Below are 26,739 nucleotides of genomic sequence, written 5' to 3'. Positions count from 1 at the left end.
GGAATCAAGTTGGGGTAGAGTGGGATTCAAACCACGGACCTTTAAGCCGTGAGTCCGAGACACTTGCCACGGGACCACAACCCGATTGCGTAGATGTGAACAGTGGCCGAGTGCGTTAAGGAGATGTTTCTAGGAACACATTATTGTGGTGTGTTGTGACTTGGGACGTGTCTTTAGCTTTAGTCCCCCTCATCACTCTGGGCAGACTACAAATCGTCGGATCGGGACTGCATCGGTGGCGCGCCAGGCGAGAACAGTGTAATTCTGACCATATAAAATACAAAGAAGGTGAAGTAAACATCTGACATTTCGCTGACGAGAGTAACTGACATACACAATCACAACACGAGACAACACTACCACATACAAAGAGCCAAAATAAGAATAGGCCGATCCCCGGCTTATAAACGATGGACTAAAAATGTACAATGACTAACCTCACAATATTAAAATAGCGACTATACAGAAATGTAAAAAAATAACTAAAAAATATGATAAAAACCAACGAACTTAGAAACCTGGGCCCAGATTACAATGGGAAGTTAACAGAGTTATCTTCGACTGTCTATAGAGAAAAACCGATATTTGTGTACGAAAATGAGTATATTTGCACGAACATTTAAAGTATCTTCGTCGGCAAACTATAACTGAACATGTTTAGAAAAAAAAATTGTTCGAATATTCTGCTTTTCATACAGAAAACTTAATTTTACTTTGTAGATAAAATTGAAGATAAATGTTAACTTCCCATTGTAACCGGGGTCCTGAAGATGTATAATATAAACCGCAACGTTTTAAATAATAAATTGAAAAGCCATAATAAGTTGGTGAATGTGTAAACAAATGGAATTTGAAATGAAAAAATAAACAAATATATTATTTTGAAATATTATATTTTTGGGAAAAAACGTTGAAAGTTTATTACGATTATTTTCGTATGATATGATAGATTTGAAATTAATGACTGTTTTTCATACAGTTTATTGAAAAAAAAGTAAAAAACAGAAGACGAGCACAGAGCATTTCAGAAAAATAAGCGAATAAACTCTGTTTTAATGTCATAAAAAATATGCTTGTTTACCAACAAGATTCCAGTTCGAATCCAACTGTAGTTAGCATCTGGTTGTAAAATAAAATAAAATAAATATTGTACCTACCTACATGTGTAAAAAAATATACGTAAATATACAGAGGAGTATAATTTGATTGAATTTTTCTGTCATAATACACAAGAGCCCGGAATTACTTTCACTTATTAATTTTAGAACACCGCCGGCACCGACACGGCGCGGCGAACAAGTTTTTTCAGAAAAATGTTTATTCTTTATCGATAATGCACGGCAATTAATATGGATCGCAAAATAATACGTCTTCGGATAATTTAAGAAAAAAGTTAGATTTATTAATGTTTTTATATTTTGTTATAATAATATTTACTATTCGTATGTACAACGAGTTTCGCTACCGACATTTCTTGGTGGAACTGCATTTTGATTATAATAAGAAAAACACGTTATTCAGTTTAGACCACAGTTTATTATAGATTTTTCATCAGTGACCGGGTTTTGTTGTAACCGACATCGTCAGATTAGTGGTCTGTTGACGATGTCAGTCACGACTCTCGACGAAACCTGTGGTCGAAACTAAATACGTAAAATGATTATTCTTTTAATTAGTTATTTGTGATGTACATAATTAATAGACAGTAGGTACAATAATGTAAAGCAATATTTTATTATTTTTAGGTAATATTTGTGGTTTATCTGATCAAATACATTTGAAATATTTCCACCAAATTATGTCATTATAAACACACCGCCAGGTATTTGAAAAAAATCAATTTTTTTTTTTTATTCCAATTGTAAGATTCACATAGATTTTCAATTAGTGATAAGTTTTTCGCTAATTTGTAAAGCGCCTTTTTTTTTTTTTTTTTTTTTTTTTTTATACGCCTCCACTCGTTTGCGAGTGATTTTGGAAGCGCCTTTGTCCTTAAAGTAAATTAACGAAATAATTAATTGTCTAAGAAATAACAAAAAGGTTAGGTACTGGTAATCATTGCATGCTATTTAGCATTTGGTTGCGTTAAGAAATATTAAAGTAAACAAAGCATTTTTTTTTTGTCGTTATAAATAATTGTATCTTCAATATTATCCCGAATTTGAACACTTAAATGAAATAATCTGGTTTATTTTAATCGATATAACTGATTATTGAGAAAATTGCATGTAGTCGAAAATAAATTGGTCTCAAGGCATAATATTTGATAGCGAGTTGTAAATGTCAATAATAAAGAGAAAAACAAAAGATTTCATGTTTATTACGAAAGTTAACCAATAGTCCGTAATAAAACAGCATAAAGCTAAACACATAACGGGATAATAAAACAAAATATTGTTCACAGAAAGGTGACAAGAAGTGGATTTGCGAACAAAGAAACTATGAAAGTGCATTGATCCGTTTTAGTAGAAAAAATATGGTTTCTGACCTTTGGTTGTCTAGTTGCGCCGTACATTCTAACACTTTTTTCTTCTCCCAGCCTTCTTGGGTCTTCACCCATTCTTCTCCGGGTGATCTCCAATCCTTGGAAATAAATGGCATCTCAAAATATAAACAGTAAACAAACGACTCTCGGCGATACTACGCGATTGCTCGCAAATGCGACGCAGCACTGCGCGTAGTCAACCCAGTCCGAACAGAAACGTTCATTAGAAAGAGATGCAAAATGCGCATGCCTTTTTGTTATGTTGTTTTTCTCAAACGTCACTAACAGCTGACAATGGAAAAATGTCAAACATAAATCCGCATACTATTGCCATCTATGTTCAAAACTAAAACGTTAAATTTGTCGGTAACTTCTAGTAGTATGGTTTTCCACCAAATAAGTGTAGATGTCTGTTTTATCGATGCTTGCAGCTTCCTATCGTATCCAATAGTCATGTTGTGTAACAATGGAATGAACGCCATTGCTGAAAATCCCTTCTGTCAAAGTCTGTAGAGGTTATAGATCGCCGTTTTTTAACGGCGAATAATTCTGTTTCGATAATGGAAAGCAATAAACCTTCCGATAATACCTCTATTAAATCTCGATATACTCAAGGTGAGTTGAACTTAATGAAGATCGTTGAAGCAAAAAATTTGGAACGTGTTCAAAAGCTTAAGGCTGTAAGAAGAAATAATATTATCACTGGTTCATTACTCGGCGCCGGAGTTTTCGGTATTTATATATATTCTATATTTGCCGTCAAACAAGAGAGGTTTTTGGATGATTTTATAGAACCTGCCACAGTCCATAAATAATAGCATTACTCATAAGATTCACTATATACCTATATAAAAACTCAACATGTCTCTCGTACCAAAGTTGAACTTACGCTTACCACCTCTCCCAACAATACGTGACATTATTAGATTGTACAAATTAAGAGCAATGAAGCAACTATCCCAGAACTTTTTGATGGATGAAAGGCTAACGGACAAAATAGTGCGGGCTGCTGGTAACTTAGAAGGAGCGCACGTATGCGAAGTGGGCCCCGGACCGGGAGGCATCACCCGCTCTATAATGCGCCATAACCCTAAACAATTGGTCGTTGTTGAAAAGGATCCCAGGTTTATACCTTCACTGGAAATGCTATCCGAAGCTTCCGCCGGCCACATAGACTTTAATATTGTAATTGGCGATATTCTCACAACAAATTTAGAAAAAGCGTTTACCTATACTGCTAGTGAAGACCCCTGGTACGAGTGTACGCCCCCTATACATTTGATTGGAAATTTGCCATTCAGTGTATCGACTATTCTTATCATAAGATGGTTGGAGATGATTTCTAAACGCACTGGACCGTGGGTGTACGGTCGGACGAGGATGACGCTTACATTCCAGAAGGAGGTGGCAGAAAGGATGGCCGCCCCCATTCTGAGTCCCCAGCGATGCAGACTATCCGTAATGTGTCAGAATTGGTGCAGAGTGAATCACAAGTTTACTATACCGGGTAAAGCTTTCGTTCCTAAGCCGGATGTGGACGTCGGTGTTGTTACTCTAACTCCCTGGAAAGACCCTATAATTCCGCTTGATTTCAAGTTAGTGGAGAAGGTACTGAGACAAACTTTCCACTTGAGACAGAAGTACTGTATTCGAGGCGCTAAAACACTCTTCCCTCCGGAATGCCAAGACGAGTTGGCTCAGGAAATGTTCACTATTGCTAACATAAATCCGACAACGAGGCCTTTTCAAATAACACATGAAGAATTTAAACGTCTTTGTTATGCGTACGAACATATTATCACCAAACATCCAGAGGTTGCTGACTATGATCTGAGAGCTCCCAAAGTTAAAAAAACTTCAGAATTTGACTGCAATGACCCACAACTAGAAGATTTATTTGCAAACAAATAATTTATTTTTATCATCAGTAGAAGTAATAGAAACAATAAAATGTTATGAATTTATTAAGACTTTCAATAATCTTTTGCCAAACGATAATACCGATCCTCCAGTTCATTAATAAGACAAGACCAAAAAAATGAAATTTGATGTGTGTTTGCAGTTTTACATAAAATTTTCCTCTCTTGTTGATTGACTACTCAGATAATTGCAAAATGCCACCAAAAATAAAAAACTACCTAAAACTTCCACAGAATTAAATGCTATTGTTGCAAGCAAGTTGACCCAAGGGTCATTTACAAAAAAATATCCTACTTATAGAGTAGACACCAGAACATTTCATAGTCCCTGGACTGGTACCTGAAACGAAAGACTAATCATCTTACCTTCATGTAACAAAAATGATCAAGATACGCTGCGATTGGTGTACCAATCAGTGCCCTCTGCACCATTAGGTGCGGTAAGGGAATGATGATGATTAGAGCAAACATTGCCAATGTACATAATCACTAAATGTCTATTGAGAAAATATTTTTTAAATCATTCACTATTGAATTTTATGTGATCATTAAAATAGTTATTTTCTGTGGACGATCGATAAACATATATGTATTATCTTTTCATTTGTTATGATTTGTTTGTGGGAGTTACATGATTTTTTGCCTTATTACGTACAGAGAAACAATGAATGTCTTGAACGAGTGGAAGAGTTTGTGTATCTGAAAAGCGTGTGTTCATGAGTAGAAAAAGATGTTCAAAGGAGAGTGAATGCGGTCAATTAAACGAACGGCACACTAAGTATAGCAAAAAATATGTTAATCGAAACTAAACTGGCAGTGCACAATTGAGTTATAGTCCCAACACTTATGTATGGAAGTGAAACATGGGACTGGGAGAGGAAGGAAAGCAGAGTAAACGCGGTCAAAATGCGATCTCTTAAGTAAATGTGTGGGAAATCAATGTATGACAAGGTTACGAATGGCGAAATCAGGCGAAAATGCAAATCTGAGAGGGTGTGGCATAACTTACGGACATGTATAAGATCTATGAATGCGGAAGAAGCTAGGAATGTATGTCAGGATAAACTGCGCGACAGTCCATCCTCTCTGCCTACCCCTACTGAGAAATGACATTATGGTAGTTGTTGTAGTAGTAATGAAGTAGGATGTCACATAAGTTGTGTCAGTTTTTTCCAAATTTGAAAATGAGCACCAAAAGTAAAATAAAATGGTAAAGGTTATGTGCGTCATATGAAAGAAAATTTTCTGTTTTACAAGATACTGTGTTTGCTTTTACATTACATTTGTTGGTGTTAAGGCGATCCATCCAGCGCGGAGCAAAAAAAGGCAGTTTTCAAACTAAAATTTAGAGTCTAATAATGAGTATAACATTTTTTTTTTAAAACCACATAAAAGATTTAACATTTATCTAGTAAACTGATGAAGTAAAAATGTTTTTTTTAAATTTTATTTGACTAAAAAATTGCAAGGAAAAGTGCACTTTTCGTTTTTTTCAACATTTTCAACACAAATTATCTATATTTAGATAATATATTGTAACATGTTTAATTGTAGTTATTGAAAGATCTATTATTTATCTAAGCCGATGATGAGTTAGTTTTTTGAAAAAAAGCATATAATTTTCGTAAAATACAATTCTTTCAGAGTCCATTTTGGGTTAAATTGTTGAAACTAAATGCCTCTTTCTTATGTATATTACTTTTAAAATTGTTTTTTTTTTTACATTTCTCTATACAACACACATTTTTCTAGTTACATATATTTTTCATTTTTCAAAAAATGCTAAAATATAAATGTAATTAATATTATAAAATCATGTATTTTCATTGAGAATCAATCATATATAAAACGTACAGTTTGGTATCAGTTCTCTCGGGCGTTCACCGAGTACGGACGTGTTTTCTGTGTCGGATTTTTTGGGACGTTTCTTCTGTGATTTTTTAAAGTTTTTGAATGAAAAATGGGTTCCAAAACAATTAAAGCTAAAGGTTTTACAAGAAAACATAAATGTCGTAACAAGACCAAAAGATTTGACAAGATAAATGAAGAAAGAAATAGGTAAGAATTTTTTTTTTATTTTCGCATGTATAACTACAGTGTGTTTCGGAATCGAGTATTCTTTAGCATATTATATATGAGGCGCAGAGCTTCATAGAAACTGAAACGACATTACCAACTGATTGATTTGTTTTCTGAGGCCTTGAATAATCCAATAAATGTGTATTTATTTAACGTTTTGTACATAATGTTATTTGAACATTGGCGGGCTTATTGCCAAATGGCAATTTTTCCAACCAACCAATAAAATAATAGTTTTTTTTTTTTTATTCAAGTTACAGAACACATAAAAATAGAAATAAACGTATTTGTTTATAAATTACCTTAGATCAAAACTATTACTCAATGGGAAAAATGAAAAAAAGAGGGAAGGAGGAAAGATTAAGGAGTAGAAAAGAGATTTTTCTTCAGACGTGATTTAAACAGAGATAATGTAGCAACATCTTTGATGGGTACTTGATGTTATGTTGATTGTTAGTGCATTAAAAATATATATATATATACCTCTACCCACCTCAACAATAAACGTGTTTCAGGAAAAGGGAATTGGCTGCCTAAAGATCTTCTACAGACAAGCATATTGTTTCCAGTAGTTTAAATGAAGCTGATGATGGAGAAAATTACAATTGCGATACTCTTCATTCAACCGTATGTATTGTCATAAATTTAATTACCTAATATAATTAATTATAAACAACTAACTAGTAACTAGTCATAACGGCATTTCTATAAAGGGGTAGACAGAGAAGGTAGAACGCCGCACCAATCTATCCTGGCATCATATATCTTCACGAGAATAATTCACATGTCCACTTTCAGGCACTTGTTGTACTTATAAATTTAGGCATACTCGTATCATATTTATGCTATGCTCAATAACTAACTAAATAACATCACGCCATTTCTCCAAAGGGTTAGGCAGAGAGAATAGAACGCTATACCTCTCTGTCTTGGCACACGTGACATGCTTCTTTCACATTCATGCATCTTCTCATGCGCGCACGCCGATTATTCCGACATGGGACAACTCAAATATTTATTGTACTTGATCATGCCACGTCTTTCTCGACCTTCATCGACTTCTACATCCATAATTTATTCGTTCTGCATGAGCGAACCATCATAAAAGACTTTTTTTATTTTGTTCTACAAAGCTTATCTCAGTTTTGCATTCTGGATATAGTGCTGGTTTTAGTTTTTTTTTAGTAATAATATTACCAAACAATGAAATAAATCATTTAATTTATATACCTACTGAGTTAATTATCACTAGCTTATTAAAAATAGAATTCACCGAAACATTTATGCACACTCCATGATAAGCACTGTTGATTCTTGAAACTACATATTTATTTGAGTCAAACTCGGATTTTTTGGTGATTGAAAATACATATTAAAACCACAGCAAATTGCATTCCTCATTAAGGGTTCTTTTCTTAGAAAACTCAATTATGTTAATAAAATTTGAACATAATAATATAATGTTTCCTATTTTATTGTCTTGTGCACTGTTGGATATTGCAAATACCATATATATATATTTTTTTTTTCAACAGGTATCTGAAACAATACTTGAAGAAGATGTTGGATATTGTTTGGACGTAAAAAAAAAGAAGACGACAATACTCATTTTAGTATTAGTGGACGAAGAATAATTGATTTAGGGTTTTTAGCAAATTTCGGTGTTTTGACTTCAATAAATGTTTTTTTTTTTTAAAGACAAAACAAGTATATTATATTTTACTTTTATTATGTTGTTTGTGAATAAAGTGTAGCTTTAACAAAAATATGTTAAGTATTAGATAGAAGTTGGTACATGATTACAACACCAGGTTTACTAGTATGGAAGGGCTAGCTGTTCCTAGATACTGCAATAAATATGGCAAAAGGACACTGCAATACAGTATACCTAAAATATTTAATATGTTACCAAACAATATTAAAAATACTGAGTTAAATACAGGAGTTCGACGTTTGCTCAAATTATGGTTATTAGAAAAAAGTTTTTTTGTATTAGTGATAGTTTTTAATTTTTCAAAATGTAATCTGTAATTGTTTTTCAAGTAAAATTATTGTTAATGTAGGCTAAGTGTAAATAATTAATGTAATTTATAAGAACCTGCTGACGAGTTGTATGTATGCAACTCAGCAGGACTTTAATTTAAGAATTTTTTGTAAATATTTTTGAAAAAATAAATAAAAAAAAAAATAAAAAAAAAATTTGTAAATATTTTTGAAAAAATAAATAAAAAAAATTAAAAAAAACATGTGTGCTTTTATTAATAATTAAATGGTATTTTTTACTTTCTTTTTTATCAACAATAATATATTTGTTAATGTAATTGGATATGTATCTGGATAAATAATAAAACATTTATTGATGATAAAATATTGTTTTTTTTTTTGTATACTTTTTATGCATTAAATCGTATCCACCACATTGATATATTAAGACTAAGGAATAAATAATATTCCAAAAACGATGTAAAAAAAACAGTTTATACGAAAATTAATGATAGGCGAGTACAAATTTATAATCCAAATATAATAAATAAATTGAGCCGTGAGTCCGTACTGTAACATAATACATATTATTTATCTTGCAAAAGTAATTATAGTTTTCAAAAGGAACTATTGGAACTCAAATTCAAATTCATGACCATGCAGGTAAAAAAAAACTCATTTTTGCGGGTACTTAGCGGGCATACTGTATTTAACTTTACCCAAGTTTGACTTACCCGCGCGCACGGACAAATATATTGCTGTCTCTTTTTAAAACTCACTACCGTCTTTAAACGAAAATGAAATTGTGTTTGGCTGGATGAATCGCCTTAAGATGGGTTATGTCCAAATTAAGAAAACAAGAGGACACAACAAAAAAAAACAATTAGTCAAAAATCTCTTTCCTTCATTATTTTACAATAAATTAGTCAATAATTCATAGCATCTTCACTGGACTGTAGACAAATATCGCAAGCAGCTTTGGCAGCCTTATTCCTCGATTGAACGCGAACAGAAAAAAATGAAACCGGAAATGTCGAAAATGCTCACTTTTGTATATTTGACATTCCATTTCGAAGGCTTGTAATCAAATAAAATAATATATGTAACGTAAAAGCAAACACAATTTCTTGTAGAGCAGAAAATATTCTTTCGAATGATATATAATCTTTACCAGTTTGGTGTACTTTTGGTGATCATTATGAAATTCGGAAAAATACCACAAAACTTATATTAACACATGGCTTATAATACTGCTGATTATACTGCAACAGTTATCTTTAGCTGCTCTAACTACTGTCTGAGCTCTGGCTGAATAGTTAGTTGTGGCCTTGTGTGAACTTTTCCACATTTGATTTTTAATGAGGAAACTACAAAACATTCCCTTAGTAAAATATAGATTTTGAACGAACACCAACAAAATTTTAATTTTACTTTGAACTGTCAAAGTTTGGCATTTTATTTCACACATACGATCCAGTGTATGATCCCACATCCCTTTGATTTTTCATGAATCCAATATAGCAGTACCTACATGTGTAAAAGGATCACTTATACTTATTAAAAAAGAAGTCTTTCATTCGTATTTATTTTATTTTATAAACATTACACACAAAAAGGGTTATACAATGAATGTACATATCATTATTTAAAAGTAGGAAAAATGAGTTTGACAAAAAAAAGGAGTGTTTATAAAGAACACTAAATTATTCAAAAGTAAAATCATTAAAACAAAAAGCATATATTGTTCCTTTTATATTTGGTTATGTATAACATGTGTTATAACACATCAAAATATTTTAGAGATAAGCATGGAATGAAATTATATTGAAAAAGCAGTTATTATGGAAACACCATATCGACGGTGGAAAGGAAAAGTTCGTAAGACGTGTAGCAGCTTTACAAAAGAGCCAATAGTTTTTTTTTTGTTTACTATTATAATCAATAAAAAAATCCTGTATATGTCTATTATGTTGACCTGATTCCTACATAATTTAATATACGAGATTTTTTATTAACTAAAAAAACTTTCATTGACTTTTCTGTAAAGTCGGCACCATAGATACATTTTATTTTGTAGATGTTTTGTCACTAAAAAAAAATAATGAAATGTAACTTCACACTCCGAAATTATCATTATATTTTCCACCAGGAATGTATGAAGCTCATGCTTAGGCTCAAATAAAGGAATTAAAAAATATCAATCATATTTTATAGTAAATTATGTTCCTGGTTCAGATTATCTTATTTCTGAATAAATTAAAATAATTTTCAGAGGGGCAAGTGTATGTACGGAGGCTTAAAAATATTTGTATTTAAATGTTTCTATTACATATTTGATATCCATTGAAGTAATTTTTTTTATACGGAAGTGAAATAATTTTTTTATTTAAATCTGCTGGATATTGTTTTCTAAATATTCAATAAGTTAAGATTTATATACCAGCTTCTTGTCAACAAAGTTTATACCTATATAGTGTTAACTAGAATGCCGAACACATATATAGTCGAGAGTTTATTAAAACAGGACATGAACTAAAGAGTGCCGGAAATAACGAAGCTTTTGATATATTAAAAATGTGCCATATCATTTGCCGGATAGCGTACCTATAAGTATTCCATATAAGTGCCATAATAATTATGTCTAAGGTTTGCTTAGTAATAACAATAGATAAAGATGCACATACATATATATTTATTATAAAATTGGATGGTTTGGACTGGAGTATTCTCTTTTGAGGTTTATCTAGTTTTGCACATTTTACTGAATTGAATCTTAAGAAAAATGTATAAATTATATAATATGTAAATTTGTCTCTTTCGTAAAGGGTCAAGAGCACCAACTCCATAAGGCCTGGGGGTGTCTGAGCCCCATGAATTTTATGTTAGCAGAGCTGAGTCCGTGTCAATGGGTAATTGACTAAATACAGTCGAATTAAAGCACACAGGACAAGGAAACAAGATTGTGTTATTTCCGAAACTAAATATTTTTGTTTCTACGAGCTGTATACTTTATTTTTAAAATTCTGTTATCAAGTTAGGTAGTCAATAGTAATGAAAATAGATTACATGGAGTGCAATATAACACAGAAGAATCAACTTGGTAGTCACTACCATATTTTATGGAACTTAACCTCCTCGATATTTTTATCACGTCGGTGTCCCTAGACAGGGTTGTATAGTGGTAAAGTTAAATGGAAGAAAAAAGTTATTGTAATTTGTTATTTACAGGACTACTGACATGTTACACATCCATATAATATCATGTTTAGCTTGATTTCTTTGTTACTAATGGAGTATCTAATCTGTACAAACAAGGTATAAACTTTTCTTTTTGAAAGCTGTTGAAATAGTTTATTTGGTTATTCACCGATCATTACTGAAGATCACAGTGCCAGAGTTTGCTGCTGGCACTGTTGTGTTAGTACAGGGTTAGTATACAGAGACTGGGATTTTCTCACTTTACGTTTGTAATGCTAATTGTAGTAGTTTTACCACAATAATCATGGCACATATTGCAATGATAACATTTTATCTAATAAGAACATAATATCAAATTGGTTTTCCGTTGAAAAGAATATTGTACATGATCTTAAACTACAATTTTAACTGTTTTCAGTTTTAGACACTCATAATTTATTATATTTAAGCCAACAGCCAATGAATGCTATTGACATCTCTATTATTATTTTAGGAGAAACTCAGTTGAACAAAATTAGAGAGCAAAAAAAAACCTCACATAAATCAAATTTACTGGTTTTCTACTCATTCAATTTTAATTTCACTGTTTATTTTTAATAACAGTTGATTTCCTATTAATGTTTAGAATATTCAGGGATATATAATATTAAACCAAGTCAACAAAGGGTTTAAGGTTCTTTTTAAAAAAATGTTTGAAAAATTAGTTTGAAAATAAAGAAATATTTTATATACGAAATTAAATACATACAGCATAGCATTAATAGGATTCACAGTTTTAAAAACTGCTACTTCCTGTTTCTTTAGATGGTTTATTAATTTCATAGGCCTTCTCACATTTCAATAATTTCCTCATCTGTTTTTTATGCCTCTTTGAATCCATATGAATTTTATATTGATGATCACCAATAAAGACTCTTTGGCATGTATCGCAGTAATGAGATGCATTTGGATTATTTCCATTGATATAACTCAGTCCAGTAACAAATGGTTCCGGTGATATGGGACACTTGGTATCATTCAAATTGGATTCAACGATTTGTAATGCTTTCTTGGAAACATTTTCCATCCATAAAGAAACATCGCTAGTGTCTAACATGTAGATTGGCGGCACCTAAAATCAAATAAGAATCATAAGGAAGTGTTTAATGAAAAGCTAAATTAACTAACACTATTATAATGTTTTTCATAATTATGTGAAGAGAATAGAATGCCATACCATTATATTTTCAACTAACTTTGCAGTTTTATGTTTCATCATAGTATGTAGTTAACAGTAACTTAACAAGTAGATACCGTTCATCTGTGGTACATAATATTGCCAGGAAGGTCATTACCAAAATTAAATTACGTAGATTGACATGTATTGCAACAGAGATGGAAAATGTTTTGGATGAGAACAAAAGTGAGAGAAAAAAATGTTTGAAATTGCCATGTAGGTAATTTAACTCTTGTGTGGCTATGTCACATGAGTCTACATAGAATACAAGACATAATATATCTCTTTTTTTACCCGCTAAGCCTCTATTTTGAGGCTTGTCAGCAGGTGGGATAGAGGGGATATGGAAGGAGGTAATGAAAGATACACCACAATGTCCACAACACCCAGACCAATTGAGAAAAAATCTTTCTTGGATTTTTTTTTTGCAACTGGCGGGAATCGAACCCGCGACGCCAGTTTCACAGTTGGCCGTCTAACCAACTGCGCCACGGTGCCTTCGTGAATGAAGTCCTATATTGCTATAACAGGCCTAAATTATATGATTATTTTCATAAATTATGAAAAATAGACTACAGAACTGTATATATTTATGTACATGTCAAATTTTGGTTAACCTGTAATTCAAAACATCCCACCTTTTGCTTAATGTAACACGACATACGATTTGCAGAGAGATTTTTAGAGTTAAGAAACAATGATCATCCATATTATAAAACATAGGTTCTTAAAAAAAAAATCTTTGTGTAAAATGTGTGTTTTTTAAAGTCTTTGCATATGCATCATCATTCTTTGTCCACACCTGAGGGTGGATCGGTATATCAAGTGCAGCATATCTAGATAGTTACATCAAGTCGATTCATATTAAATATATTATATTTGTCACTATGGGGAGTTGCACCACAAAAAGTCGAAGGTGAAAGTGGAATAACTATATTTGTTAGTTTATTCAGATAAAAAATAGAAGTATGCAATATTACTACTAAATACAATTTCATATAAATTTGATACATATATGTATTTACATTAACGTTTTCCATTAAATATAAAAAAAAAAACAATTCTTGTCTACATTGTAATTATTGTTTATAAATACAAATTTCTATTATGATAATTAAAATGCAGAACCACCAGAAAATGCCGATAGAAAAACACAATTTAAAAAAAATTTAAGTTAAAAAAATGTTTACAGTTAAATTATTGTTGCATTCTTGTTAAAATGCAGTTGATTTATCTTACTTTTTCATGTGACATAAAACTTCAGATTAAGTCCAAAATAAAACTGTGAAAATCACCTTTTTAAATACATATTTTATGTTGACCTTGCTAGGAATCGAACCTGGGACCACAAGCATGGTAGGTATTAGCTCTAACGAACTACCTGAGGGACAAATCTAAACTCAATTAACATTTTTAGGACCTGAGTAGCCACCGTGTCCGGGGCTATAATTTTATTTCAGAACAGTATTGATTAAACTTAAATCCTTTTTAACTCAATTTTTTTACAGTGCAACTGGCAATTAATCTTATTACTTTATGGTGGGTAGCAAAGTTAATAATCAAAAGCTATTATTACTTGAAGAAAAAAATACATATTTATGTAATAGTAATGATTAGAATTATGCATAGAATTAAGATTTTTATATTTCTATTTAATTACATTTGTAAATTTTAAAATGACTAACCTGTCTATTTGGATGTCCAAGAAAACGGTTCTTTATCATTTTGTTTTGTCTTCTGGCATATCTCTTGGTTGCTATTTTCAGGTTTTCTAAACTCTCAGTAAACATTTTCTGGCCATGAGCTGTAGTACGTTCATCGTCGCTTAGGATCAGGTACTCGTGAAATTCTTTAAATCCGATGGATTGGAAGATTCCCTTTGTGTAGTCTGTTGGTCTGCAAATGTGAATAAAATGTAAATGTAACAAGCATAAAAAAACTACAGTAGAACCTCGATTTGGATCTCGGATTGGGTTTAATTCATTTTTTAAACAAATTTAACTAATTTGCACAGCGCCATCTATGGAAATTAGTTGTCTCAATATTCCCAAACGGCAGAGTATCTACTTATGACATCGAAGAGTGTCTCTTTATGTAGTTCACTCAAAGCGATCATCTGGTCCAATATTATGTGAAAAGGTGATATTTTTTAACGTATGTTTAAATGGAGATCGAATTTCAAGGCAAGTTCGGGTTGGCTTGAAAGATTTAAAGGGCGAAATGGTATTAGAGTGCTGGAAATACATGGGTAAAATCTTATTCGCTTCCACTTTTTAGTGTTTAGATGTCAACCATTAATTGTATTAAATGTACATGTAAATATTTCAATAAAAACATTCACAATAATGTGTAGATATGCATATTTTTTTTATTCTCTTAATTATATTTTTTCAATTATCTGGATTTTTGGTTATCCGGACTACCCTCATCCCCAATTAGTCCGGATTATCGAGGTTCTACTGTATTCAAAATGAATGAGAGAGTACCCGGCATGGATTATTACACTTTTATTTAGAAAGTTCTGGAACCAACAATCATAAGTCGCTGGGTTACAAAACCCGCTCTAGAGACTTCATCTACTTATGAGAAAATTGTTTTACAGTATATGTGCAGATCACAAAAAACGTTTGAGATGGAGTGGGTTTTGCAACTCACTGGGATATGTGGCACACGGTTGTCTTATTTTGTAGATTTTATCAAACAACAATAAATCTTTTCCTTAACTTTTTTTTTTCTAAATTTATCTAGAGCGGATTTTGTAATTTTACTACTCATATTGTGTACTTTCCTATTCCCGGGCTCCAAGTACAAAATACAAGGAAATCATAAAAAGAATAGACAAAATCTGATATATTATTATTCTAAAAATGATTGATTGTATCTGTCATTTATGGGCCAGTTTCACACAAAACGTGCTAATCTACTTAGTCCGGTAAAATTAGGGTGGGTGGATACTTATTTTTTATATTCTTTTTTGGTTTTATTTATTGAGTTTCTACTTGCGAGTGAAATTTTTGCTAAAAGAAATCGAGTGGAGATTAGTCAGCTTCATAGTGTACTGTTTCATGTGTTTGCCTGCCTATTAATAAATGGAATAATAAAAAAAATATTATTAATGAATCCACCCTATGTTGTTTCATGGTGCCGTGCGATGTAGAACGTTCGACTTATTTGGCGGATAGGAATTTGACCTCTATCCTTTACATAAATCAGACTAATTTTGACTGATAAAATTTGTCGTTTAAAGCTCATTCGGTATTTCACCGTCTAAATGCTGTGTGCTAAATGAGGGAGAAAGAAGTTTTAATTTCGAACGTCAAAAGTTGTAACATAGAAATGACTTGTTGAAAATATCACAAAATTTTAGTAATTTACATTATTTTGCTGTAATTTATAACTATACACCATTTAAATGTCACATAGTAAAATTTCAAACTTTCAATTCAATAAAATGAAATCATGTTTTTCGAGTAAATGAATTATACGAAAAGTAATGTGTGTCTGGTCCCGATTCTGATGTATGGGAGCGAAGTATGGACTTAAAAAACAGGAATGAAAGTAGGCTGAATGCTGTCGAAATGCGATCTCTCAGGCGAATGTCTGGTAAAACTATGAACGATAAATGCACAAATGTAGAGATCCGTACATTATGTAAGGCTAAGATAAGCATTATCGTCAAAATCAAGAAAGGAGCTCGGCGCTGGTATGGACATGTAGAGTGAATAGACAGCGATAGAACGGCTAAGAATATTTACAATGAGAACGTTGATGGATGCAGAAATAGAGGAAGACCGAGAAGGACATGGCACTACCAAATCCAACAAATACTTGAAGATGGACATGTCAAAAGTCAGAATAATCGGCGCGCGTGCATGAAAAGATGTATGAATGCAGAGAAAGCGAGATATGTATGCAAAGATAGAGTGATGTGGCGTTTTATCCTCTCTGTCTACTTTAACGGGGAAACGGCGTGATGGTTTGTTTGTTTTTGTTCGTTTAATGTGTGTCAATTTCGAGGTTATAAATATCCGGCTGTCAAATCTGCGCTTTCCATATAAATATTTTAAGGGGTAAGTATCTACTTCCTATTTTTGTTTATATATTTTCATATTCTCTTGAATGTAATATTTACATTACACATTTTCAATCAGTAATCGGCGATAGCCGACTGTTGCCTGCTAGTACCTTATAGCTAAAATCTAATAAACATTATAGGATACTATCACTAAAAGTATAATACGAGTAAGAACACGAAAATAATAAGAATAAAAATTCAAGTTTAAAATTATTAAATGAACTAAACTCATATTTAAAAAATAATATTTAAATTAATACCCGTTTTTTCATTGCTTTATCTATTTTTACTTATCTGATTACCAAGTTTAATTAATAAGTAGTTAAATATATTATTGTTTTATTTTAACTATATTTTTGTTAACAAAAAGCATTGATTATGTAATATAATGAGCTGCCTCTCAGCACTAGGTTTATGCAACAGGCACGTTTTTAACTGTGTAACATGGTTTATGACCATAAAACTAAAAAATATGGGTCATAAGCCCTGTAAATACCTAGACTTTCATATTTCCCTCGCAAAACAGCTTTCCCTCTCTGTTGCAATTTACTTACATTTAAATAACTACCTAGGAAAGAAATCAGGCGAACAAACATTTGGACATATTAAAAACATTGTTAATTAAATGTTTATTTATTAATATACACGGCACAAAGTACCTTTTATATAAACTAAACGTTAAAAAAAGTTTTTATGTAAAAGAATACAAAATAAATAAAATGACTAAAAAGTTTTCAAGTCAAATGAAATTAAAACGAATATGATCACTCTGTAAAGCATCCTTGGGGTATTATATTACGAAAATTGCGCTACGTAAGTTGGTCATAATAATAATAAACCACAAAAAACTTGTCAGGAGAACTACTTGAAGATTGTTTGGCATTTGGCGTCTAATATATTGGATGTTAACATAAGTTGTGTCTGCTTTTTTTAAATGAAGAGAACGCAACAAAAGAAAAACCAACAAATTAGTCAATAATGTACCTATTCTCCTTCATTATTTTACAACATCATCATCATTCCCTTCCCGCACCTAATAATGCACAGGGCACTGCATTGGTAACCAATCGCAGCATATCTTGGTCATTTTTATTGCATGAAGGTAAGATGATCAGTCTTACGCTTCAGGTACCAGCCCAGGGATTATGAAATATTCTAGTGTGAAAACACTCTTTTAAATAAATATTTCATATCAACCCTTCCTTCTTTTAAAAAAAAACACGCACTATCCTGGATTCAAACTTAAGATGTGAACTCTTTTTTTCTATGATATAAATATTTTGTTGCCCTTTAAGGAATATTTTTATGTTTTTTTTAAAAATATTTTTTATTTCCTTTTTTAATTCCTACAAAAAAAATACCATGTAATCTTTTATAATATTTTATTTTCTCTTTCTTATGTTACACAAAAATATTATAACTGTCTATTTATTATTATTATTAAGAGCGAAAATTCATTAACATTTTCTTGTATACCCACGAACAGGCCATGCCGTTGTGGGATTTTTTGTTTACCATTTTTACTATTAATATTTATTTCATTGCTATGTAATTATACTTTATTTTTTGAATACTCTGTTTTACCTCTAAAAAAACAAAAAAAATATAATTATAATTTCTTATAATTTCGACTTATTTATTTCTATTCGTGTGTTTTTTTAGGTCAAAAAGATAATTTCTGTACCTTGAAGGATAAACCACGGGAGTCACATTGAACGAAACGTTCAGGAAACAAGTTTCAGTGATTGTGCAATTTCCAACATCATAACTTTTGAACCAAATGAGATCATTTTAATCTATAAAGAACTTTCAATGTAAAATAATGATTATTTTGATAATAATAGTACATATTAAATCAGCATATCTGGGACTTTTGACGTTTTTTGCATAAAAACAAAGCGCACTTCAGATTTTCATTTCAACTTAGAGATGCATTTTGATAACGAAATTGGACATCGGTTTTTTATTCACGTATAAAATAGCTTATTGAAATAATTTCTGCATTTTTAACTTTAAAATGACAAAAAGTGTACTCCTGTGTTTTATCTTCTGAGGTACAGATACTAATTCACGTTTATTATATTTTAAAAACGTATTACTATCAGAACACCACTGTAACCAAGAAGAGCTTCGCAATTGCGCTGCTAGTCGTAGTTTGACGTATACAAAAAATATTTTTTATATTCAAATACTATTGGCATAGAATTAATAATAGTCCAGAAACCGCATACGCACATCAAATAGAAGGCGACTCAACTACTCATAAATGATTAGGTTTACGTTTTGACCCATTAGTTTCTTTGTAGACGTCGCTCAGTACGCAACCCCTGATTTGAATTCAACTATGCCGTGTTGTGTCCTTTTAAAGTGAAGAAATACTGCTAGGATCTTAAAGAAACAGGATGCAATCACATTTCATGTGTAATTAGCTAATGAATGTGTATATAATGAAACTTTTAGTAATAAAATAATTTGTTCAGATTTTGGGATACCACAAGGAACAGCAATTGGACCTATTTTATTTATTGTATATGTTAATAATATTTTTAATATACAAAATATGAATGGTGATATTATTTCATATGCTGATGATACCGTACTCATTATAAGAGGATCTTCATGGGACGAAGTAAATTTAAAATCAAATATAGATATTGATAAATTAAAAGAATGGTTTGATGACAATATTTTGTCTCTGAATACTGAAAAAACATATTACATCACTTTTACACTGAAAGAACAAATTATACCTCCTATAAATATTTGTATACAAACAACAAAATGCAATGAAGGATATCAGTTTCATAATAATAATTGCCTTCAAATTACTGAAAAAAATAGCATTAAATATTTAGGCATTATAATTGATAAAAATATAAAATGGAAGTAGCAAATAAATAATATTGTTAATAGAATGAGAAAACTTATATATGTATTTATTAGATTAAGGAATATATAAACCATCGAAAAATTCAAATCAATTTACTTTGCATTCGCCCAATCCATATTACAGTATGGAATAATCAGATGGGGTGGTGCTTTTAAAACAAATATTTTACCAGTTGAAAAAATACAAAAATAAATTATAAAAGTTATTTTGAAAAAACCGTCTACTTTTCGCACTGTTCAATTATTTAAAAAAATTAAGTTTGTAGATATAAAATTGCTATATAAAAAGAATTGTTTGCTTCAAATATATAAAGATAAAATAAATAGTAGTATTTCTAGGTCTCAAAACATAAGTACGCGACCTAGAACAGGTGGTAATATCTTAATTCCTAAATTAAAAACAACTACTGCACAACATCATTATACTTACAGAGGAATATTTGTCTTTAATGAAACGAACAAAGATAATAAAAAGTACAGTCAGGAATACAATATATTTAAGAAAGAAGTAAAAAAATACATCTTTAATTCTTTTTTATGTGACACTGTTTGAAAACATCGTTAATATCTTTTTTGTAATTTATATATGTTATTTTAAAAATATTATTGATTAAAATAAAATAATCTATTGTAAGACGTCACTCCCCATTATGTACACAAGAATTGTTTATTTCTTTTACGTAATGGGAAACGTTAATGTAAATATATGTATTTGATTATTGTAAAAAATTGTATTATGTTGTAATATTGTATTTTAATTTGTCATTAATAAAAAAATAAAAAATAACAAATGCATTACTTAAAAATTAAATTATTTTTCCACCTGTCCGATTGTCGAAAAAACAAAATGGAAATTTCGTTAGTGTTGCCAGGGTAGTAAATTTTTTTACCCTACTTTGGTCATCTAATGAGAGAATTAATGAAAACTAAATCTCGAATTAAACAACTCTGTGGTTGACGTTTGACTGACATTATCTTCTAAACATCAAATATTATTTGACATGATATAAAAATATCTGTTTCATGTCAAATAAAATTTGTTTTATATTTTAAGTTCAAAGTTCATTAATTCAATTACTCTTATTAAATGACCCTTTATTTATCTACTCTGTTGTGTCAATCAATGTTTCCGCGTGCACAATACAATTTTAGAGAAATTAACAGATTGCTTGTTTTTTTACCTTACATTTGTGTTATGGTTATATTCTTCGCGGTCTGGCAATATTACCCGGTGACTTCAAGTATCCGCGCAGCGAAAGTGTGTCTAAGTGGGGGAATTATTGGACACAGTCCGATGTATTCAAATATGATTCTACGCTCCTTCTGGACTATTCTTAATTCTATGACTAATGGTTTTAAACTTTGTTAATCACCTATGAACAAACATTTTTCAATGAAAAGTTACAGAATCCTTATTACAATGTTTATTCGAACTGTTTTTAAAACGTTTTGATGACGCAAGTCGACATTTTTGTTTCGATTCTAAACGTCACGGTCGAAGAACGACTAAATACGCGTTGGGCATGACTGAGCGTTTGGGCATGAGAGAAGCGTCATATTTTTGAGGGCTCAGGGCATGTCTCAATGTCAATGCGGATACCTCGTTATTTTTTATCGACTTACGTTTAATCGTAAGCCAGAAAAGTCCCAGTTAATCTAAAACTAAAGATCTGGGTTTAAGAATATGACCTGGGGTAATAAACTACACTTTACTACAAGCCAACTGACCGCAAGCATTATCGTCGGATTTCGTTGCGCAAATAATAAAAACAAAACGAAATAATGGCGCTTTGTAACGTCAGAACTGGAAAAAAACGGACGTGGGTACTTGAAATTGAATACGACGAGATGTAAGCATTACACACGTGCAATTATTATTATGTAGAACAGACGTGAATATATATTATGTACATAGAGATCCTTCCACCAAGCTAGCAATGGAGAAGGCATACGAGAATTGCGAAGATCGAGAGTCACCGTATACCGAAAATCTCACGATGATCGATTTCCCTCGACAAATACGAAGATGGTGGGCAAATAATTTAACGTAGTTATGCAGAAAGCAGCCAGTCCACAATTTTGAAAAAATCGATGTCGGTCTTATTAATTTATTTATTTGACGGACTTATGCAGTCCATTCTAACGATGGTAAATACAATTTCTTATAATAAATACAGGCACTAATAAAATAAAATATAACTAAATAAAATTAAAGCTAGGACAAAAAAAAATAATACCTCAAGACAAGATCCGGTCTATCTTCGTGAATTTTTAAATCTATAAAGACTTACACCAAAAAAGTCCAGATCTTGTCTCGAGTTTACAATACGACACAATCGGGACATTGGTGCATGCAAGCCATAGTTTGTGCTGTGTTGATTGAGGAACAGCACATTATTATTTCGCAACCGGCGGATCGGAACATTGAACACTTGTTCCAGTAACGATGGTACATCAATTAAGCCATTCAGCAAATTAAACATAAATATGGAGTCAATGTTATTTCTACGTTTTTGTAGACTTGAGATTTTTAACATTGACTCCATTTCTCCGTAAGTGTAGTCTCCCCTCTCGAGGCCAATCATCCATGCTACTTTTCTTATCGGGTGCAGTGAGGTCAATTCTATGTTCTGCTATATACAACCAGATCGATTTTATCCAAAAACTGTAATAATCACATTATGAAAAGAATGTCAATCACGTAAATGCCATTTCTTAATTTGTAGAAAACACCCACAACACTAGAAAATTCTTACGGTATAGGATGCTGATGGGAAGATTAATGCCTTCAGAAATCTAGTTATCTTAAATAAAGTGGATAAATACTTAAGTATTTTTATTTATAAATTCATGCCTGCAATAAACATTATCTTTCAATACAGAATGTCATCTCATACATTCTAAGTTTGAATGGGGTAACATTTAATATTAGATGTGTCTGTTTTCTGCAAACTCCATATTTTAGGTCGTGTGGTCAGTCAGACATGAAAAAAATCACGAAAAATCCTTTAATACATAATTAAACTATTATAACAAATTAATTAAGTGATTCTTTACATTTAAGTACCCTAACATAAATATAAGAAATAAAATAATATTTTCAATACGTAATGACACAACATGCATCAGAGTTTTACCAGGGCTGGCTGTTTTTTTGTAAAATGTGCATCTTAGGTTGTGTGGTCAGCCGGACGGGTCAAAAAATCATTAAAACGGGTCAAATACATTTTTTTAAAAATTATTAAAAACTTATGTATGCATAATTTATCATTTGTCAAAGTGAAAAACATTCCAACTGTTGTGTTGATTTGATTATTCACTCTTTTTACAAAAGTGCTATTATCTCAGTTTCACTTTCCTATGGCTGGTTGCTTTCTGCATAACTACGTTCAATTGTATGCTAAGGCTTCCATAAAGGTAAGGTAAATTAACTGCAGATTTTTTTTTTAAAGAAAAAAAAGAGGAATACTTTTATACTTGAAATAAATACTATAGTTCCCATATAAGGCCACGTAACACGTAACTCGCCCTTCTCTGTCTTTACCAGTATTCAAATTCACTCTAAAATATTATTTGTGTAATCTTTGTATTTTCGTGTGTAATAAACCAAAAATTGTAAGTAACTTAAATTATTTTATTTATTTATTAAATCCGTTAAATCCATTCAATCATAATATGTTTTGCATGAACTAACAAATGGCTACTATCAAGTAGAGTATAATACCTCTACAATATCATGATGATTTGAATGGAGGGGGATACAAAATGTTTTAAGATTAATATATTTCAACAGAGATAAAGAACATTTTAAAGGAGGGAATATAGAAGTCTAGGCGTCTACAGGGCTTGTGACTTGTGACCTGTCATCGGCTGGTTTAAGTGGCGACTTTACGCACTGTGTAACATTCACAATTCTGCCTACATTTGAATATCTATTTTGTTTTTTTTATTTTTTTATTATTAAATCTTGAAATAGGGCACTCATAAACATATTCCTATGTGTGCTCTAGTAATAACAATGTACATATATTTAATTTACAAGTTATTTAACACATATTTCTTAACCTTCTACTTGAATTTTGTTTTTTTTTTCTTCACATATGTTTTATCCCATTTCATAATATTTTAACAGACTTATCTAAAATAAAAATTTTTGACTTTGCCTTTTTTCTAAATGAGAGTCTGATTTTTTTCTTTTCTCTTGTATTGTGATTTTGTTCATGTTGGCTTTGATATTTTTTTTCCAAAATTCTGTGTTTTAAAAAAAAAAAAAAATTATAAACGAACATCATCGTATTGTAAAATATCATTTGCTTATATGTTAGTACTTTAATTAATTTAACATCAAATTTACACTTGTGTATCAGTTTTTTTCAAAATGATTCTTAAAGCTTTGTTTTGTAATATGGTTAGTTTGTTTAAATTTTCTTGGTTTTAAAAATAATTTGCTGCTACAGTAGTTAATGTATTCCTTCAATTCTTCCATCTGTTGATGTTTGTGAAGTTCAAGAGCTGAACCTTTATTGATGCGGGTGAGATTCATCTGATTGAATTATTTCACCTACTATACATTCTCATATAGCCAGAACCACAGACTCTAGATGGACCAAAAAAGTCCTGGAATGGCGACCCAGAACGGGTAGGAGAAGTGTCGGCAGGCCTCAGACAAGGTGGTCTGATGACATAAGACGAGTTGCAGGAAGTGGTTGGATGCGGTTGGCTCAGGATAGGGAAATATGGAGACTAAAGAAGGAGGCCTATGTTCACCATTGGGCAAGAGACGGCTGATGATGATGATGTCATTCTAGGCAACGCCTGAAAATATTTTTATATTTCTCAGACCAGGTGGATTTATCGACAATGTTTTGAGTTTGTCCATTTTTTTGTACACAAGGACTGGATTTAACCCCCATAGAGCTGTTAATATATGAAATCATAATACAAAAAGTAGCCTATTTCACTTTTTAGCTCTCCGGCTATCCCTGTGCAAAAAAACCACGTCAATTGATATGTTGCGTTGCGATATGAAGGAAACAGAAACAAACAGACAAACACATTTGCATTTATAATATTATTAGTATTGTTTTACTAACACTAATTAAAGCGTGAGACAACAACGTTAATGATTTAAATATAAGAATAATAACAGATGGAAGAATCGAAAAGATATCGATGTTCAAACATAGGCAGAATGGTGAATGTTACACAGTATGTAAATTGGTAATTTAAACAAGCCAATGACAGTTCATAAGCCCTGTATATGTCTCCATCTCTGTTGTATGTGTTGATACTTATAACACCCTGGGGGATGAAATCTAGTCTTTGTCTACAAAAAAATGAATTAACCAAATTAATGATCCAAGAAAAGGTATATAAATTGAAAAATATTTTCAGGCGTTGCCTAGCATGTGGGTCAAATAATTCAGTCAGATGAATCTCACCAGCATCAATAAAGGTTTCGGCTGTTTAACTTCACAAACATCATCGAATGGAGGCACTGAAGAAGTATGTATGTTCAAACGTACGCAGAATAGTACGTGTTACTTAGTGTGTAGAGCGACCACTTAAACTAGCCATGTGGTGACAGGTCATAAGCCCCGTAAATGCCTCTACTTTTATATTACCTTTTCCAAAATGTTATCTATCTCTGTATTAATAGATTAATGAGAATTTTGTTAAGAATTAAATGATTGTCGTTAAAGAAACGTGGGTCGGTAAAAGGAAGCTTCACCTTACTTCCCAACTTGTAGTACATTAGGTCAAGGCAATACAAACGTAACATTAATTTAATATATTATTACATAAGTATGTATTGTTTAACATCCGAATACATTAATATACTCAATATACATACATACCCACGTGACTCACTACATAGAAGAATGTCACGCTCGGTTGATCGGCCTGGGAATAAACTACGATTCAGTTTGGGAAAACGCCTAATATTTTACTATTTATCTAATGGGCAATAGCTATTGATGGATTTTTATTGGTTTATTAATGTGTCAGGCGGTGACATTTTTAGGAGACGTCCATTTTGTACGCGAGGGAGTAAAATGGGTAGGACATCCATAAAAGCGTGTTATTTACAATTTCTTGATTATTTTTTGACCTCAATGACTTTTTTGAGGTCTAAGGTTTGATTTTCGAATCCATATAAGAGAAACTTTATGTTTTTGGATAATACCATTAAAAATAATTAAATTGACCAATAATTATTAATTTCATAATTTATTACAATTAATAATTGAATTCGCGGGATAAAAACTTTAAAAATAATAATTGGATCATTTTACTATATCAATTTATAAATAAAATTTTGGTGATGGATAGCTTGAAGAAAACCACACTGATCGGATAAAAGAATAAAAGCTTGATCAAATAAAAGCACACGGTTGGATTCACTTTTATTTTGTTAATATCTTCGTGTGACGGCTGTTCGCCTTATAAACCTTGATAATGCTCTGCATATCAGGCATGGGTAACCCTTTTCTAGTTTGGGAAAGTTGGCCTATTTTTCTACGAGTTGCGGGATTAATAATAATATCACAATAACCATCCACACATACAAAACATGCTTAGTTTGTAGTATATATATATATTTGTCGGCCCCGCGGGGCAGTGTTCAGCGCGTTCGCCTACCTGCAAGAGGTCTCGGGTTCGATTCCCGACATGGTTGACATGAAATATTTATTGAAAAAGGTGTTTTTACATTAGAATATTTCATAGTCCCTGGACTGGTACCGGAAGCGTAAGACTGATCATATTACCTTCATTTAACAAAAATGATCAAGATTCACAGCGATTGGTGTACCAATGCAGTGCCCTATGCACCATTAGGTGCGGAAAGGGAATGATGATGATGATATATATATATATATATATATATATTTAA

At 31.4% G+C, this 26,739-nt stretch overlaps 4 protein-coding genes across 4 annotated transcripts in view; 2 read left to right on the top strand and 2 right to left on the bottom strand.

Annotated features, from left to right (window-relative positions):
* The window catches only part of LOC148282349 (F-box only protein 25), a 30,229-nt gene extending 27,608 nt beyond the window's left edge, over window positions 1-2,621 (bottom strand). Inside the window, exon 1 of the mRNA XM_088225222.1 lies at window positions 2,489-2,621. Within this exon, the coding sequence (XP_088081348.1) occupies window positions 2,489-2,601 (113 nt within the window). The 5' untranslated portion in view covers window positions 2,602-2,621. The remainder of the gene's footprint in view (window positions 1-2,488) is intronic.
* A 424-nt stretch (window positions 2,622-3,045) lies between these two features.
* Window positions 3,046-3,300, top strand: Ccdc56 (Coiled-coil domain containing 56). The gene has a single exon (XM_088225224.1). The coding sequence runs from the start codon at window positions 3,046-3,048 to the stop codon at window positions 3,298-3,300; it is 255 nt and encodes an 84-aa protein (XP_088081350.1).
* A 46-nt stretch (window positions 3,301-3,346) lies between these two features.
* Window positions 3,347-4,449, top strand: mtTFB1 (mitochondrial transcription factor B1). The gene has a single exon (XM_088225223.1). The coding sequence runs from the start codon at window positions 3,347-3,349 to the stop codon at window positions 4,394-4,396; it is 1,050 nt and encodes a 349-aa protein (XP_088081349.1). The 3' UTR covers window positions 4,397-4,449.
* Window positions 4,450-11,789: 7,340 nt separating this feature from the next.
* Window positions 11,790-26,739, bottom strand: part of LOC148282345 (tRNA dimethylallyltransferase-like) — a 126,063-nt gene continuing 111,113 nt past the window's right edge. The window contains exons 4-5 of the mRNA XM_088225220.1: window positions 14,566-14,776; window positions 11,790-12,775 (exon numbers count right to left, since the gene is read on the bottom strand). Coding sequence (XP_088081346.1) covers window positions 12,440-12,775; window positions 14,566-14,776 — 547 coding nt within the window. The 3' untranslated portion in view covers window positions 11,790-12,439. The remainder of the gene's footprint in view (window positions 12,776-14,565; window positions 14,777-26,739) is intronic.

The sequence above is a fragment of the Micrasema longulum genome, unplaced genomic scaffold (genome assembly GCF_059751315.1).
Source record: "Micrasema longulum isolate JH-2025_06_02 unplaced genomic scaffold, ASM5975131v1 h1tg000336l, whole genome shotgun sequence".
NCBI classification, from domain to species: Eukaryota; Metazoa; Arthropoda; class Insecta; order Trichoptera; family Brachycentridae; genus Micrasema; species Micrasema longulum.
Note: the sequence above shows the minus strand (reverse complement) of the source record. Positions and strands in the feature narration are given on the sequence as shown.